Raw genomic sequence first — 16,507 nt, 5'->3', positions numbered from 1 at the left:
TTCATATACTCACTTGAAAGTGTTTGGTTGCGAGGCTTTTGTGCACATTTATAAAGAAAAACACAACAAACTTGAGTCAAAGCTCTGTAATTGCATTTTTCTAGGATATGGTGACGAGAGTAAAATGAGGTATAGATTATGGGATCCCGAGAAAAGGAAAGTAGTACGCAGCAATAATGTTATCTTCGGAAAGATTGCATGCATAAATAGCCTAAAAAGACTGAGGAGGTCCGTAGGGTTGTATTGCGGGAAGAAATACCTTTTGGACAGCAAAATGTGCCCGCTTTATAGCAGCAAAATGTGCCTGTTGTATAGAAAGCAATGGACAGATAGGACAACAAGAAATGGTATAAAACCATCTTGTCAGAAATGGAATCTTTTGAAAAAAATGGCACTTGGGACTTGGTGTAGTTGCCTAAAGGGCAGAAAACACTTCCATGCAAATGGGTTTACAAGATGGTCACTTCTGGTTCCTCACCAAAGTACAAAGCAAGATTGGTTGTGAAGGGGTACAAGCAGGAACATGGAATTGACTTTGATGAGATCTTCTTCCATGTAGTCAAAATGACTACATTGAGAACCATTTTGGGCTTGGTTGCAGCTGAAGATATGGAGCTCATATAGATGGATGTAAAGATTGCATTTTTACATGGTGATCTGCATGAAGACATATATATGCAGTAACCTGAAGGGTTTGTGTAAAAAGGCAAAGAGAAGATGGTATGTAAACTCAAAAGGAGTTTGTATGGGTTGAAACAAGCACCAAGAGAATGGTATCATAAGTTTGATACATTCATGCAGTCTCAAGGTTTCCATAGAAGTCAAGTGGATCACTGCTTGTACACTAAGAAGGCAGCAGATGGCAACTTGATTATCTTGGTTCTGTATGTAGATGACATGCTGATTGTTGGCAGGGATACTCATGCCTGGGACTCACTGAAGCAAAGTCTTCATGGCAGCTTTGACATGAAGGATCTTGGTGATGCAAATCACATTCTTGGCATACGAATACTCAGAGATAGGTCGAAAGGATTGCTCTATCTATCTTAGTAGGAGTATATCTCCAAGGTCTTGTAGCGTTTCAATATGGAGGGGGGGAGGGGGGGGGGAGAAACAATTGGTGTTCCATTGCCTCCATATGTGAAACTCAGTGCCGAAGACAACCCTACATCTGATGCATGCAAAGACGAAGCACATATAGGTGAAGTACCACTTCATTAGAGATGTACTTGACAGCAAGAGCATTGAGCTTCTCAAAGTGCATACAGATGATAATCTTGCAGACCTTTTCACGAAGGGTCTTCCAGCAGAGCGGTTTGCTCATTGCCGACAGATGATGGGAGTTGGATAGATATATGTATTTCAACTTTGTAGATACCTAGACTTAGCTGATTCTTTTCTTCTCTTAAGGCACATTGCCTTTAGGTGGAAGGTTGTTGGGAATAAAGGCCCTCGTGCCTTTTAATGTGCTAGGGTGTGAACACACCCTTAGCACTTGTACTTACACATATATATCTATCTAAAAACCTGAAGTGGTACACTTGTCATTGTACGCAAAGATCATGCACACTCTCTACTCTGCTCTCTCTCACTCTTTGTCTCGTTGCTGCTAACGAACACTGACTGTCTCGATCTTCGTGCGCTCCATCACTACACTTTCAGTACATGAGCCCATAGCCTTGATACTGGATTGCATCCGTACTTCCTATTTCAAGCTTGTATAGGTCTCTTGCTAAGCATGATCAAATTTTGGGCCACTACCATCCATCTTGAGCACCCCTTCCTTGATCTTTTATTCTTCCTTTGCCTTTGTATTTGATTTCCAAAGAGCGATTTGGACAATGGCAGGAAACTTCATATTGTACAGTGGCTCTGCACCTGATGACTCCGCTGAAATTCATCATGGAGAGTCTCAAAGACATATATAGCATCATAGTTTTCTGTTTCTGCATGATTCAGATTATTGAATTGTCTCCTTTGGAGTCTTGGAACGATCCTATTTTTCATATACTATTATATTATTTTGGGTAGCCACATCTGACTGAAAATGAATTGCAATAGCAGTAAAACAGGCTGCATAATAAGGGGAATTTCACACAAGAGAAGAAGGGAGGACTGAAGGAGGAGAATCAAAGATAGGTACAGTTGCAGAAGTTCCTTTGCAGATTGCCTGGCCAATACATAGAGCTCCTTGAGGGTCTGTCCAGACCCAGCACACTACTCGAAACTATCCCTGTGAGGCCAAAGTCTAATTGCAGCAACACGGAAGGAACAGTGACCTGCTATTGCAGTCAACAGGGCAGCCCAGCATGGGCAGCAGGGCCAGAAACTGACAACCAGATTAGATAACAGCTTGCAAGAGCCAATATGAAGCTTCAGCAAATTTCAGCTGGTCCAGAAACTCTAGTAAACAGGTTCACCAGACAGATTCACCCATGATCACTTGTACACACATAGACACGAATGCGTGCCCACGCAAGGGCACGCATGTTTACAGGAATATGTATGTATATGCATGGATGCATGGATAGAATACTATGTGGTTGGATTTGGTTTTTCAATAAAATGTGTAGCTACAGTTTACTGAGTGATTCATATGTTGGCTGACAGGATATATTTGAGGCAAGATTAACTGACCAGTTTCACAGTGAAGTCAATATGCTAGCAGGAGTGGAGCATTTAAATCTTGTTAAGCTAATTGGATTTTTTGAAGGGGAAGATGAACGAATTTTGGTTCAAGAGTATGTGCCAAATGGGAATCTTCGTCAACATCTTGATCGTGGGTGATGCTTATGTTGCTGAATGTTGTCAGTTTGTATGATTTGTGTGATGTGCCTTATTTGAGTGGTTGCAGTATAAACACTCTAGTGTTATTTCTTGCAGGTGAGTTTGGAGTGGTCTTGGACTTGTTTACACGATTGGATATAGCTATTGATATTGCACATGCCCTTACATATCTTCATCTGTATTCAGGTTTACATGCTTTGTATTTTGATGATGTTAACTGCACATTTTTGTTTGATTTGATAATTTATGATTGTGAATAATTGATATGAATGCTTATGAACAGATTCTTAAGTCATCCTTCACTGTATTTTGAACCTTGCAATACGTTCAATGTTCTTTGTACATAGTATTCATAACATTAAGAAAGTCCAGAGCCATCTGTAGGAGCTGAGGTGACTAAAGTCGCACCCTCCTCTTTTCCAATAGGACTAGCTATGACTCAAACTAATCAATTATGACAAACACAATTTGGATTTATTTCTGGTTACAGGTACATGTGCTGTACAGTTAAGAGGGTATAGACACAAACTTGGGATGAGGTTATAACGAAAACAATGTTTGAAAAACAGTAGTGCAAATTGATTAAAAGGTTGAAAACCGATTCCTTTGGAGACATGGACACTACTGAGACAAAATATTTCTTTTTAGTGTCAGAAAAACACCATTAGATATTGCATTCTTTTGAGATCATTCTACCTCGTGTAATACATGTATCAAGGACAGCAGGTAGTTTGCATAGAGAAAGAATGTATGAACATGAATAGAACATAGTAACTTCAGATAAAAATGCAAAATGCCAAAAAGGGAGAGAAGATGTATGTGATGAATGAATGAATGCTGTGAATGAATGAGTGGAGAAGATGATACAATGTAGATGCTCAAAGAGCCAAGATGTTCACCAACCACTGACTCTCGTGGGAATTGTCTGAGAGAGAGTGCTGGAGAATGATGTCCTCCGTGTATAGATCCTGAGTTCCCCAAATTCGGAGTAGATCGAGCAGACTGGAGCAGAGGGTGATGTGATGTAACAGCTGAGGGCCAGTTGGTGAAGAAAATGACTGAAAATCTGATGATGACGTTGCAGAGAGATCAGAGGGTGTCGAAATCCACAGATGGAGCAGATCCCAGCCAAAATGCAGCATTTGGTGTTGGTCACGGAGGGACTTGAGCAGGTTGCCAGCTGAGTGGAGGTGTAAATGCAGAAGCTGATCATGTCAGTAATTGAGCAGCAAGGGAAACACAGCAGCTGATCAGGTCATGATGGCTGGAAAACCTCTGAACAGGCAGCAATACCAGTTGACGATGAGTTGGCTGCAAAAATGCAGTGGTAGGAGCCACATGCAGGTTGGCAGTGTCAGCTAGCATCAGCCGGAGGAGCAAGTAGTGAAGGCTGGCAGCACCTTTGGATGGTGTAGGTGAGGGTGGACTGATGATGGCTGCACCCTTGTGGGCTGAGAGGTATGAATAGGGATAAATCGTATGATGAGTGGCACACACCAAGTCCCTTCTATAGAACATGTTGGAGCTAGAGGGTTGTACAACAAAATGGCTAAAATACCATTTTGTTAGATACTGTAGATAAGTCTTTGGATAGATGGATGGAGATACTGTGCTTAACAGAGGAGTCTCCTTTAGAGGTTGCAATGGGGATCTAGGAGAGTGGGTTTGGAGGGACCAAATTCCTTGATAGACCATGCATAGATTCCTTTTTTGTTACACCACCAGGCTGGTGAGGAGGATTCAAATGACTAGGATCACAGCACATCTAGCATTTGCATGAACAGGGCATCTCAATTCTCAGATCATTTTGTCAGACTTGTGGAGAAAGATAGATGACAGCTTCAAGCATAGGAAGATATCCCTCTTTCTATGGCTCTAGCTCATAGGAGCTTAAGTTGGCACTTGGCTCAAGTATAGCATGGTCCCAATGGCATGTGCAAGGTGTGGGTGAGCTAGAGATGTAGAGACATTGTCTATGGGAGTATTTTAGAGCTTAGGAGGTATGAGGAGAGCCCTCAAGATGGTCTTTCATGACACAAGAGAGACCATGGTTGTGACTTGGGGGGACTGTCGCTTGGGTCATAGACAGAGGCCTACTATGTGAATAGTTCTCATCATTGGTCAATATCCGAGCTAGATCCTCACTCTAGACTACTTGTAGGCATAGTGGACTTAGGGCCATTATCACAAATGGGAGCTCATTGCTACTATTATTGCTTGGTTCATTTGGATTGTGGGGTGGAGCCATGCTATAGTCCTCTAGGATGTCTCTACTCCACAAACTCGCTCCAAGATTTGGTTAGAGATCATCATACTTTGTGAAAAATGGGAGAGGCTAGTATGTGTTGTGAGAGGATAATGCGGCAATACCTCAGAGAAGTGACCTAACCGTAACTGTAATCTTGGTCTATATAAGGGTGGGAGGTCTTAGTTGTATTTATCCTTTTGGTACATCCATGCTGCAAAAGCTTTGTTAGTGCAACTATTGAAGCTTGCTATTTGCTTCATCTATCCTATCATCTTATCTATGTTGTTGAGAGTGAGGAAGTGAGAGAGTGATAGGTGTGTTGAGTTAGGGATTGAGGGAAAGTGAAGCTCTATATCTTCTTCTTGCTTTTCGTATTCTTCTTCCCATCAATGGTAAGCGGGTTACTTTGGAGTTGTGTGTGACGTTGTGAGATTGCGAGAGGGTGAGGGATCGAGCGTGGTGAAGCTTTTCTCCATCTTTTTTCTCTCCTTTTTCTTCTCCATCTTTTCTTTCATTGTTGGCATACTTGGTGGTGGATGCAAAGAAGTGATGACGTTGGATCATGTTGCTTGGGTCGTGGAACCATCTTCAAGCCTTCAAGCTTGCAGACTACAACGTGGATAGGTAAGATAGGTGGGTTCACTCGGGGTAATTGCGAAATGTGAAATATGAAATACGTTTCATGTGCGAAATGTTTCATCATGGTGAGAAACGCCCAAACGTTTCAATCCAAGGAAGAAAAAGGCATTTCCTTAACATAAGGTTTTGGTCGCGGACCTTTTTCGTCAAGTTTAGTTGGACCATGTATTGATAATCAATGCTTAAGAAGCAACGAATGTTACGAACCAAGGAATATTGAAACGTGTCAGTCGTGGCAACGTGAACTGCTGGTGTTTATGGACGTGGACGTGGACAGCATTGATCGACGATATCACAACTTTGCGATTGGTTGGCTGTGTGTACGGTGTGATCGGTGACAGGTCACGACTCAGTCCACAGGACGACTTGTCAATCAAGATTCCAATGTCCACTAGCTCATGCGCTTAGGTTGGCCCAATTTCCAAATTTCTCTCTCTCTCTCTCTCTCTCTCTCTTTGCATAGTCTTGTTTCTTTCAACTTTGTGACTTGTCCAAATTAGGATTGTAGACTCTCTCTCTCTCTTTCCTTTTCTTGAATCTTCAAATTAGAAACTTAAACATTTTGCTCCAATTACACTAAAATCACCCGGACTCTAGTAAATTTAACTTTAATTTGTTAATTTTGCCCCAATTCTACCAATTTTTGTTCCAATTCTAGGAAATTTTACCCCAAGTTTACATGATTATGCCCAATTTTGCTCAAGCCTGGAATGGAATTTTTTTTCCCCAAACGTTGAAATGTTGGCCCAATTCTTTTCCCAAGTGTGAAAATTGAACATTTTGCCCCGGCTTGAATGTTGCCCAATCTTATTTGTTGGCCCAAATTCTACCTAAAATTGTCCCAAATTTGAGAAAATTTGCTCCAAATCTTTGAATTTACCCCATATGTGAAAACTTTTGCCTCAAATCTGAAATTTCATCTCAATTTCTTTCCCAAATACTGAATTTTGCCCCAGTTCTTTCATTAAGTCTCAAATTTGAACATTTTTCCCCAATTTGAATGTTACTGAACCTAAATATTGATCCGATTCTATCTAGATTTGCCCCAAATTTGTGAAATTTAGAAATTGGGCCCAAATTTGAACAAAATTTTGACTTTGAATGTTTGCTCCAAATCTTAAGTTGATCTACATTTCCAAATATGAAAACTGTATGTCCAAACATTTCCAAATCTGAAAATTGTATCCCAAATCTGAATAATTCAGTTTAGGGATTATCTACAAGTTTCTTATTTCTTAAATTCTGTAGATGCTCAATGTTGCACTCTTTTTAAATTGTAATTCGTCTCTCATCCAAGAAGCACTTTCCACTTAGTTTGATCTAATCCAAGCATTGAAGAAGAAAATCAGCTTGTTGCCTAGAGTTTGTAGAAATTAGGGTTTCAAAACCCTAGTTTTCAGAATTGCAGCAAATCAGCCCTTTGTATATGGTTCAGGCACTCAGTGCGTGTGGTTTGTTTCAATAAATTCGTGTAAAGGTGGAGGGGAACTGGCCCCTCTAAACGTGGTGTTGATTTCTCTCTCTCTCTCTCTCTCTCTCTCTCTCTCTCTTTTTATAAATTTTCATGGTGATAATTGATCGAGTTGGTTAAGTTTAAAGTATTGTCATTCTCATGTTCTTCCCTGCGCTTACAATGTTGCTCTCATGCATGACGTATCACCTTTCATATTTATGCATAGCGACTACTTGTCAAACTTGTTCCTCTTGTGCATAGCGGCATCACTTGCCTCATGCATTGCAGTAGCTGAAGCGTTGTCCTCTAGTTGGCCGGTTAGAAAAGCTGCTCTTATGCATGCCGTATCACCTTTCATATTTGTGCACAGTGACTACTTGTCAAACCTGTTCCTCTTGTGCATTGCGTCATCACTTGCCTCGTGCATTGCAACAACTGAAGTGCTCTAGTCGACCGGTTGGGTAACTGTCCACATCAGTTGTGCACTTGGTATCGTGTTTCATTTGCATGCAACTTCAAAGCTTGGCTTGCATATTTACAGATTGCTTGTAGTCTCCAATGGCAGTTCAAGTTTCTTAACAGCGCTAGTGTTGGATTGTCGATCTCAAGTAGTTCACACTATCACGACAGTGTTTTATTTTTGGGCGGTGGCTCCTCATTGTAGTGGTTTTTATTCCTTGGGCGGATTTTTATATTCCTTGGGCTATGTACATATTGATTGAGGCGGCCTGGTTGACTTGGTGTCGGACTATGTGTCTCTCTAGGGTGGTTGGCCAATGTCTTTTTGGTGGTGGTTGGTCCTTTGGGCAGCGGGAACCAAGGCGTCTCCATGCGACATCCATTGGATAGGATGCGTAGGCTGGGTTTTTATTTCTCTTACCCACTATTCACACATCCTCCTATTACATCTTATAAGTCCTTGTCCACACTCACTTTCGACCATACATTCTTTAATGCCCACGTAGCTTAATTACACTCGTCACTTTGATACTAGATGCACAGAGGCAGATTCATACAAGTAAGTTTATGTGCACACACTCCTTGATGGCAGAGAATAACAATCCATTTGAAGTGACATTAGGCGTATGGTCTAACCTCTGGTCCATTGTAGGATTTTACTCTATTTTCGTGATTTTTGATGGGGACCTAAGGCTTATTCTACCAGCTTAAAAGTGAGTGCTAACTCCCCAATTTTTTGTTTCTCTATTATCTAGTACTCCATAACACTTGTTCTAGTCTTACGATCATAGTTTTGAACAAAGTTGTAACAACTGGCAAAGTGAATAGGTCCATTGGTTGCATTGCTCCATAGGGCATCATGCATATTGACAGGGGCTGCTTTTATGCCTTGTTGACTCAGGTGTTCAATGGTTTCTTTGTACTCTCCTTGTTGTATGAACGGTAACTCTAAGGTGGCAAGAATTTGAAGCCAATCATGTTCATCCTCGAGGCATGAAACATATTTGTTCAATGGCTTTTGTGGTAGGGGATAGATTGTGTCACTACGGAACAAGCTAGAAATAACATCTAGGACGATTGAGGTAGTTTTCTAGCTATTCATTTCAATGCGCACAACCTTAGTTTGGTTTCCCAAAAAGACTAGACCATTGTCCCAATCTTCAATGAGTGGTGCACTGTGCTTCTAGGGTCTGTGATAGGTCATAGTCAACTTCATGACCACAAATGTGATAGAGAACTTGACACCAACGATCGTCATCGATGAATCCTTCAGTAGACAGGAGTACAACTAAGATACTTTGATCTCCTCCGCTAATCCAAGTGCCTTTTGCTATCAAAACTAACTAGTAAGCCTTCAAACCAATTTGCCCCTTGGTTTGCTTGGGGATTGGTCTTCACTCTACTTCTTGAAAGACAAATTCAGCCCCAAATCTGATATTGGCTGGCTAGTCTCTCAAATCTCCTTGAAATTCCTCAATTTCAACTGTTGGAATTCAAGTACTAGGCCCTCAATTTTGAGCACGCATCTTGAGGCAGCTATCAAAACCCTAATTTTTGTTGTAAATTAGCGTTTACAACAGAGATTAATTGAAATCTCTTCCTCTAATGGTTCAAATTGGTGGAAAATGTTGAGATTACTTGAGAGATGACTAGGAGACCTTGGCTATCACTTGCACCAGAAGGACCTTGGCTTCTATTACTTGCTCCTAGAGGGTTCCAAACTATAATTATACGCTGTAGGACTGTTTCTTGGTGGTTGCAAATCATATCAGCAGCCTCTTCTTGCTCTCTAATATCCTTCTTCTCTCTCACAATGGTTGGAATAGGCTTCCAGTAGTTCCTTAAAACGTTTTTTCCACTTGCATAGGCAAGTCTACCAAGTGCTAGTCTTTTAATTTCATTTTCCAGCATTATCCAGCTTATTAAATTGATTTTCATTAATTTTGAAAATCAATTTAATAATTATTCTAGTGATCAAAGAATTAGTTTCACGTGCCAATAATTAAATTGGCTAGGCCAATTGTCTTTGAAGTATCCCTGAGCAGTTATTAGCCCTTAGACAAGCATTAATTAATTAATTAATGCCTAGTCTCTACTGTCACCACTGATATTAGTGTCCAATAAATTGGTCTAGGCCCAGATTTGACACCGGATACCACCTAGTACGTGTTAGGTATAACTTATTACAACTTTTATATTTGACACCAATTGATATCTCAGGGTCCTAGGTCCCACACTGTGAAACACTTAACTTGCACCTCACATGTGCAAGTCACATCCGCACATTTGATTAACTTTTAATCAAATGCTAAGCAAAGCAATAAAATTTCACATCCTCGTGACAAATCTCGAAATGTAGTGGATAGCCTCTAGAGATATCAGGTAGTAGAAGATGCATCTTAGAAGAGGCTGGATTAGTATTTGACAGCGCAGCAATTGGCAGCAAAATCAGCAAAATGCTCATTAGACGATGATGTGGTAGTTGGGTGAGAGGTTTGAACAGAAAAATGCAGATACACATGGTGGTGTTGGTATAGCAAACACAAGGTCTGCTGATGATGTCAGCAACTGGCGACAGCAAGGAGACGATAAGTGCAGGTGTGATCTCGAAAAGGTTCAAGTAGTGCCTATATGGAGGACCATAAGGCAAGTAAAAGCTATTTTGGGTTTTAATGGTTTTCTTCAGAAGTTCATTAAGGACTGTGCTCACATTGTTGAACCCTTAAACACGTTTGCTCAAGGGTATCGAAAGGAAGAAGAAGCATATTAGAAGATAAATAGCATGTCTTATGAGCTAGATTTACCTCCGAAGATCCAAGTTTATCTCATGTTCCACCCGAGTCGTTTGAAAGGAGTGGGGAAAGGTGAATTGATAGTTCCAACTGAGGAAGTTCTACAGCTTGAGGACATTGCTCATTATGTCCAACTTGAGGCCGAACTGGTTCTTGGCCATAGGACTAAATGATCCCATCAGACCGTTTATCTGGAGTATTTGTCAATTTCAAAAACCACCCAGAGGCGGAGGCTACTTACAAGTACATCCACTAAAGAGTTGTAAGCAACTAATTTAGGTGTCAATAGAGTAATTGGTTGGAGACATTTCCTTTGATTTGAATTTGAATGTGAAATAAGGAACAAATGCCTATCGATTAGTTCTATCAAGCATGTGAATGTGAAATATGGTCCTGCTCTGGAACAGTAGATGGTACACTCCTCAGCTTATTTCTTAGTAGAATCACATATAAACTTGATGTTGACATTACACCTGCACATATTCACTTGTACATACCCTTAAAATCTGGGTGTATATCATTGTGAAAACATCGTAACTTACTGAGTAGGCAAGGCAATGTGCTTTTGAAGCTGGAGTTTGATTTCTTTTTCTTGCTTTGATGTTGCTGCTGCAGAGCGACCAATTATTCATCGAGATGTCAAAGCCACAAACATATTACTGACAAAAAGTTTCAGGGCCAAAGTTACTGATTTTGGGTTTTCCAGAGTTGGTCCTATGGAATCAGGTGCTACCCATGTCTCAACACAAGTCAAAGGAACAGCTGGATACTTAGACCCCGAGTACTTGAAATCTTATCAGCTTACACCTAAAAGTGACGTCTATTCTTTTGGAATATTGCTGGTGGAATTACTGACAGGCAGGCGACCTATTGAACAAAGTCGAGTTCTTGAGCAACGTATAACTGTGCGCTGGGTAAGGTCTTACATGCTCCTTTTGTTTGGACTTAACTCTGCTCTGGGAAGATTCTATAACTGTCTCTCTTTTTTCTGCAGGCCTTCAAAGCTTTTCTTGATGGCAATCTATTAGATCTCCTGGATCCAAGATTGGAGAAGAATGAGGCAGCTCACCTTCTAGCTACTAGGGTTCTTGAGTTGGCCTTCAAGTGTTCTGCACCAACAAAACATGATCGGCCAACAATGAAGAAAGCAGCAGAATGTTTATGGGAAATCAGAAAAGATTATCAATCTCAGATGCTGGTCAGCTCTCAGAGTGCCTCATAGCTGGTCAGCTCTCAGAGCACCCATAAAGTATCATGAACTTTTCTTCCTCCAGTTCCAAAAATGGTGGCTGTCTGTCTTCTGAAATCGACAGTCAAGCTCTGCCATGACACTAGCAACACTGGTACTGATTGTTAATGAGAGGACAGTCTGTTGCTCTACAATCTTTTATTTTTTATTCACTTGCTGCCGCAATAAAATATCAGAGACTTTGTAACAGACTCAGGCTTACTATTATTCATCAGTCAAGTCAGCTCACAGGCAATCTTGAATAGAATTTTCCATCATTACGACAAGGCAAGGTCTCAGGAATCTCTGTTCTTTAAGAGAAGAGAATTCATAGATAAACAGTCTTCGAAGAACTTTACTGCTAATTTAATGCAAGATTAACATAGTAGCTACCATTTCAGGCCTTCAACCCAATGAAGAGCCACATGTATGTGCACGCATAAACATGCACACCTGTACATATGTGCATGTGCATGCACCCACGATATAATTTTTATGTGGGAAAATATTGTATTAACAATCATATAAAGTGGCTGAACACTATAAGTACAGCCCAAAAAGTTATGCATTCCCAAAAAAGATCATATTGAGGTTATCCAATCCTTTAGTGACAAGGCTGTCAGAAAGGGACTGGTGTAGAGATTTTCTGAAGTAGGTGTAGCCATAAAAAATAGTGGCCTGAACTTCAATCTAACTGGCAAGAACTGAAGAGCCAAAAGAGCTTGCCAAGTTCGAAAGACGGAAAACAGAGTCCGAGAGAAACAAACACTCTTTGAATAAGCTCTTTTGAACAGGGGCAACTCTGAAAATGTGGGGAAAGGTCTCAATCAAAGCATCACATCTAGGACAAGGAGCAAGAGCAACCCTTGTGTGGCAAGCCAAGTCCAAAGGAATTAAAATAGAGTCTGAGAGAAGTATACGCTTTGCCCTTGTGAACAAGGACAACTACAGAAATGTGTGGAGAGGTCTTATTCAAAGCATAATATCTATGATAAGTAGCAGGAGTAATGCTTCTGATGGTAAGAATAGAATTGAAGGAATAATACTGATCATACATCTCCAAAGGAATGGTCACTCCTTGCATGATAGTTTGCTGGCCCATATTTTAGTTCTTGGCATCATTGAACGAGAGCATGTACACGGTGCTAAACTGCACTGGCATGTCTAGATCTGCAAGGCTTAGATTGCAATACAACATAGATTCTCGTAGTTTTGATGCCTTGCAGAATAATTCTTTCCATTACACGAAATGCTCTAGTCTTGTAACCTATTTGCAGAGTTCAGATTTGGAAGGAATCCATCATATTTCAAACCGGGCCAAATAAGCTTTTCATGATGACCCAAAGGGTACTCTCTTTGGGCTTGGGAAAGGCTTGCTTGTGCATCTTGTGAGAGAGGGGGATTCTTTCCAACCCTTAGATTGGCCCAGAAAAAAGCCAACTTTTGAGCCCAAGATTGTTGATTCGATTTTTGGGAAGCAAACTTTTTTAACAGCCAAAGGTTTGACACTTTTCTTATGCCTCTATGTCTTTCATATTGCCATTGATCTGAAATAATCGATTTCAGCCGTAGACCTCATAATGAGTTCAAAAAACAAAAAAACTAAATGCGGACCACAATAATAGGTTCCACATTTCACAAGTGAACAAAACAATGGTCATGTGGATAGCTTCGAATGTCATGGTTGACCAGTAATTTACCCACCTTGACATTAGTTCAAGGATAATATTCTAGCCAATAGGGTGACTCAAGTGGCTGCCTAGAAATCACACGCGAATCAAGAATGCATGTGGGTATAGTAAACAATATCAATCCATCACATTTAGACTATGACCTTTCGAGGTTGCAAGGCTCAAAATGTTATCTAAATTGAGGTTTTTGGCAATTTAGAATCCTTCTCGAAGATTGGCGAATCTGCTTACTTTATCCCTTACCTTGAGTGCATTCCATTTGGTATCAAACCAACCTTTTCGTTATGGTAAGAGAGGTTTTTTGACCTTTACACGATTTAAATTTTGTGAAATTGGTGTGCACACAAATATTGGAGATGACTCGAGGACTTGGATATTCTTTTTGTGCATAGTACCATGAATCAAGAAAGGACAAGGATTATTCATAGCAAATTGAGGTGACAAGGACGTCAATTAAGCAAAAACTTAACAATCTCCAGGGTAGAGGAAGATTCTCTCTTGATGGACGGATCTTTGGAAAGTTCTTTTGAGCTTTGATGGATGAATCTTGGGAAAATATTTTTGTGCTTTGTAAGGTTTGAGATACAGAGAGTTAGATATATGAAAAAAGCTCAAGTATAAAGTGGAATGTCTATGCTTTATGTAGAAACTCCCAAAACTCGCTCTGCTTGGAACATTCATAACCCAAAATTCATATTATGCAAACAGGTGAGGGTGGTTGTATGCTTCTCTCAAGCATGTAGTTAGTGGTGCTCTACAAACCATATTTACAAATGATCTTTCTCGCACTTTCTTGCACAAAGCTCAATATGTTTTTAATATTTTGGGCAAGTGCAAAAAGCATATCCATGCCCAGTTATATTTGCTCTATGTATGTGCAATCTCATAAGCAAATTAGGGGTGAGAATGCACCATGTAGTTGAGAGCGAAAAGAAAACTTTAGCAATGTTTATAAAACCTAATTGACCTATGAGCTTCGAGACACCATGCGTATCTAGAGGTGCAACAAAGAAAGGAGGATCTAGGCTATCAAATAATGTCCCTCATTAGGTGTTGTAATATTAGGGAGCAAGGTGTTCGAGCTAGGAGGACTTATATTCAACTTTGATGGTGAGTAATAATGGCCTTGATCCTTTCACAACAACTGGGTCATGATTTGAGGCTCTTAGATAGGTCTTGTGGATTGTGGATAAGAATGGAATCTCCAAATAGGGCTCTAGAATGTTTCCTTAGGTGGCTTTAGAGTTGCAATCAGGGTGTTTGATAGGGCGTCAATGGATGTATGTTCAAAGAAGTTGTTGATCTCTCTAGTTGGTGCCCTTGGTGGGTTGTGGTGTTAGCCTACTTATCAAGGGCTTCATGTTTGCATAGCTCTAATAGGTTGCCATGGCATCGTTGCTTTGGGAACTTAAATACTTTGTAAGGATACTATACGTACTATACACACCCTTGCATATATTCAAACTCTATGTAGCCTTCTTCTCTTCTCTCTCTCTCTCTCTCTCTCTCTCTCTCTCTCTCTCTCTCCGTGGAGAGAGAGAGAGAGAGAGAGAGAGAGAGAGAGAGAGAGAGAGAGAGAGAGAGAGAGTATATCTGCTTGCGCACGTGTGAGGAAAAATGTACATGTGAACAGTGTGAATAAGTTACAAATAATCATGTCAACATTTGATGTATGTTTGTTTTATAATAAACATTACTTACAAAACACTTGTGATTGTTATTGTTCTATGGATTTTGAATGTTCAACATAGACGTGACACAAAAGATTTATGTTTCTTCTCTAGTATATAAAGGTTAATCATAGCTTTTACAATATACTTTAAGGTTATCCAGTAATGCTAATAAGCGTATGCCATGATGAGATGGCCATTACATGATCAAATAGTCACCTTTCTTGGAATATCTCAACTTTTAGAAAATAGATAGACCTAAAAAAACCTTAAAGAATCTCCACTAACCAATATTATCCATGGAACATGTGAACACCTTGAATGAGTTCCAAATAATGATATCAATACATTGAGGCATGCTATTTTATAATATACATATTTACTAAATATTGTCTTTCTTCTCTTGATTGTGATGCAAAGGCAGAGATTGAATGATAGTACTTTTTCTCGATATGAATGCACGTTAGCTTCTGCTCAAGCGGCACTGGAGGCTTGCTAGCCCGTGCTCCCAATTGCACCCTAGTTAGGTGTAGAGTCCCTTCCTCACACAAGCTTGTGTTGATGTCGTAATTCACAATGTGGGAATTTGTCTAAACATTCATATGGTGGTTGATTCAGTCTACTAATTTGTCATGCAATATCGCTAGTCGGTGACAATTCCAATTGGGCATTTCCCAACATTGCTAATGTTGTAGGCTTGAGAATCCACACATATCTCAACATTGCTTGTGATACATATTGGTGTCCTTAGATATAGCTTGGCATGCAGCAGCACGATATGGTAGGCCTTGAGGACTCAAAGTGATTGATCTTGAGAAGTTGTCTATATACATGCAATATGTTCATCCAACATAGCTTAGGATTTCATAGTGTATTGTGTGTGTTTATGCAAAATCAGCAAAAATTGTGTCTATTCACACATTGGCACATCTCGTTGCTATACTAATTCAAACACAACATCATTGAAATAAGAGAAGCAAGCAGGACACCAAGTATTATATCTTTTCAAGATAACGCAGACCTCGATTCTGATTGATCTAAAGAAAGAGGAGTTGGAAAATAAGAGAGAAAGAACCCAGAAGAGGAGATGAAAGCACACCTTGCCTATTAATTTGCGACGTAAATAACAAACGTTCCATCTTGTGAAGACAGACAAGCCAAATCTCCTTTCTCACAGACAGACAGAAAGAAGAGACGAAATACACTTGTTAATAGAACCAAGAAGAGGAGAGGGAAGCGTACCTTGCTCATTGCAGCTCAAAGCAGAACTCATCTCCTTGAATTTGTAGCAACCGTATATGCTCCTTTCCTTGCTAGTACTGCAAAGGTATGGGTTCTCTCTCTCTCTCTCTCTCTCTCTCTCTCTCTCTCTCTCTCTCTCTGTGCAATATCTTGGGATAACGGCCTGTGCTGTGTAGGTGCGACACCCAACAGTTACATTCCTCTTGGGTGCAATCTCGTCACTCCTGACAAAGCCTATCCTCCCTAGAATTCCAATTTGATGCGTCGCATCATGTCGTTGGGTTGATGGGTTCAACCT

General features: G+C 40.3%; 1 protein-coding gene across 6 annotated transcripts in view; it reads left to right on the top strand.

Annotated features, from left to right (window-relative positions):
• The window catches only part of LOC148011003 (calmodulin-binding receptor-like cytoplasmic kinase 2), a 57,664-nt gene extending 45,673 nt beyond the window's left edge, over nucleotides 1-11,991 (top strand). For all 6 annotated transcript variants that reach the window (XM_087671377.1, XM_087671378.1, XM_087671380.1 and 3 more), the window contains 4 exons: nucleotides 2,611-2,779; nucleotides 2,884-2,973; nucleotides 10,994-11,292; nucleotides 11,373-11,991. In XM_087671377.1, the coding sequence (XP_087527503.1) occupies nucleotides 2,611-2,779; nucleotides 2,884-2,973; nucleotides 10,994-11,292; nucleotides 11,373-11,600 (786 nt within the window). In that variant the 3' untranslated portion in view covers nucleotides 11,601-11,991. The remainder of the gene's footprint in view (nucleotides 1-2,610; nucleotides 2,780-2,883; nucleotides 2,974-10,993; nucleotides 11,293-11,372) is intronic.
• The last annotated feature ends 4,516 nt before the right edge of the window (nucleotides 11,992-16,507 follow it).

The sequence above is a fragment of the Lygodium microphyllum genome, chromosome 29 (genome assembly GCF_053477565.2).
Source record: "Lygodium microphyllum isolate KBCC chromosome 29, Lygodium_microphyllum_v1.1.10, whole genome shotgun sequence".
In the NCBI taxonomy this organism is placed as follows: domain Eukaryota; kingdom Viridiplantae; phylum Streptophyta; class Polypodiopsida; order Schizaeales; family Lygodiaceae; genus Lygodium; species Lygodium microphyllum.
Note: the sequence above shows the minus strand (reverse complement) of the source record. Positions and strands in the feature narration are given on the sequence as shown.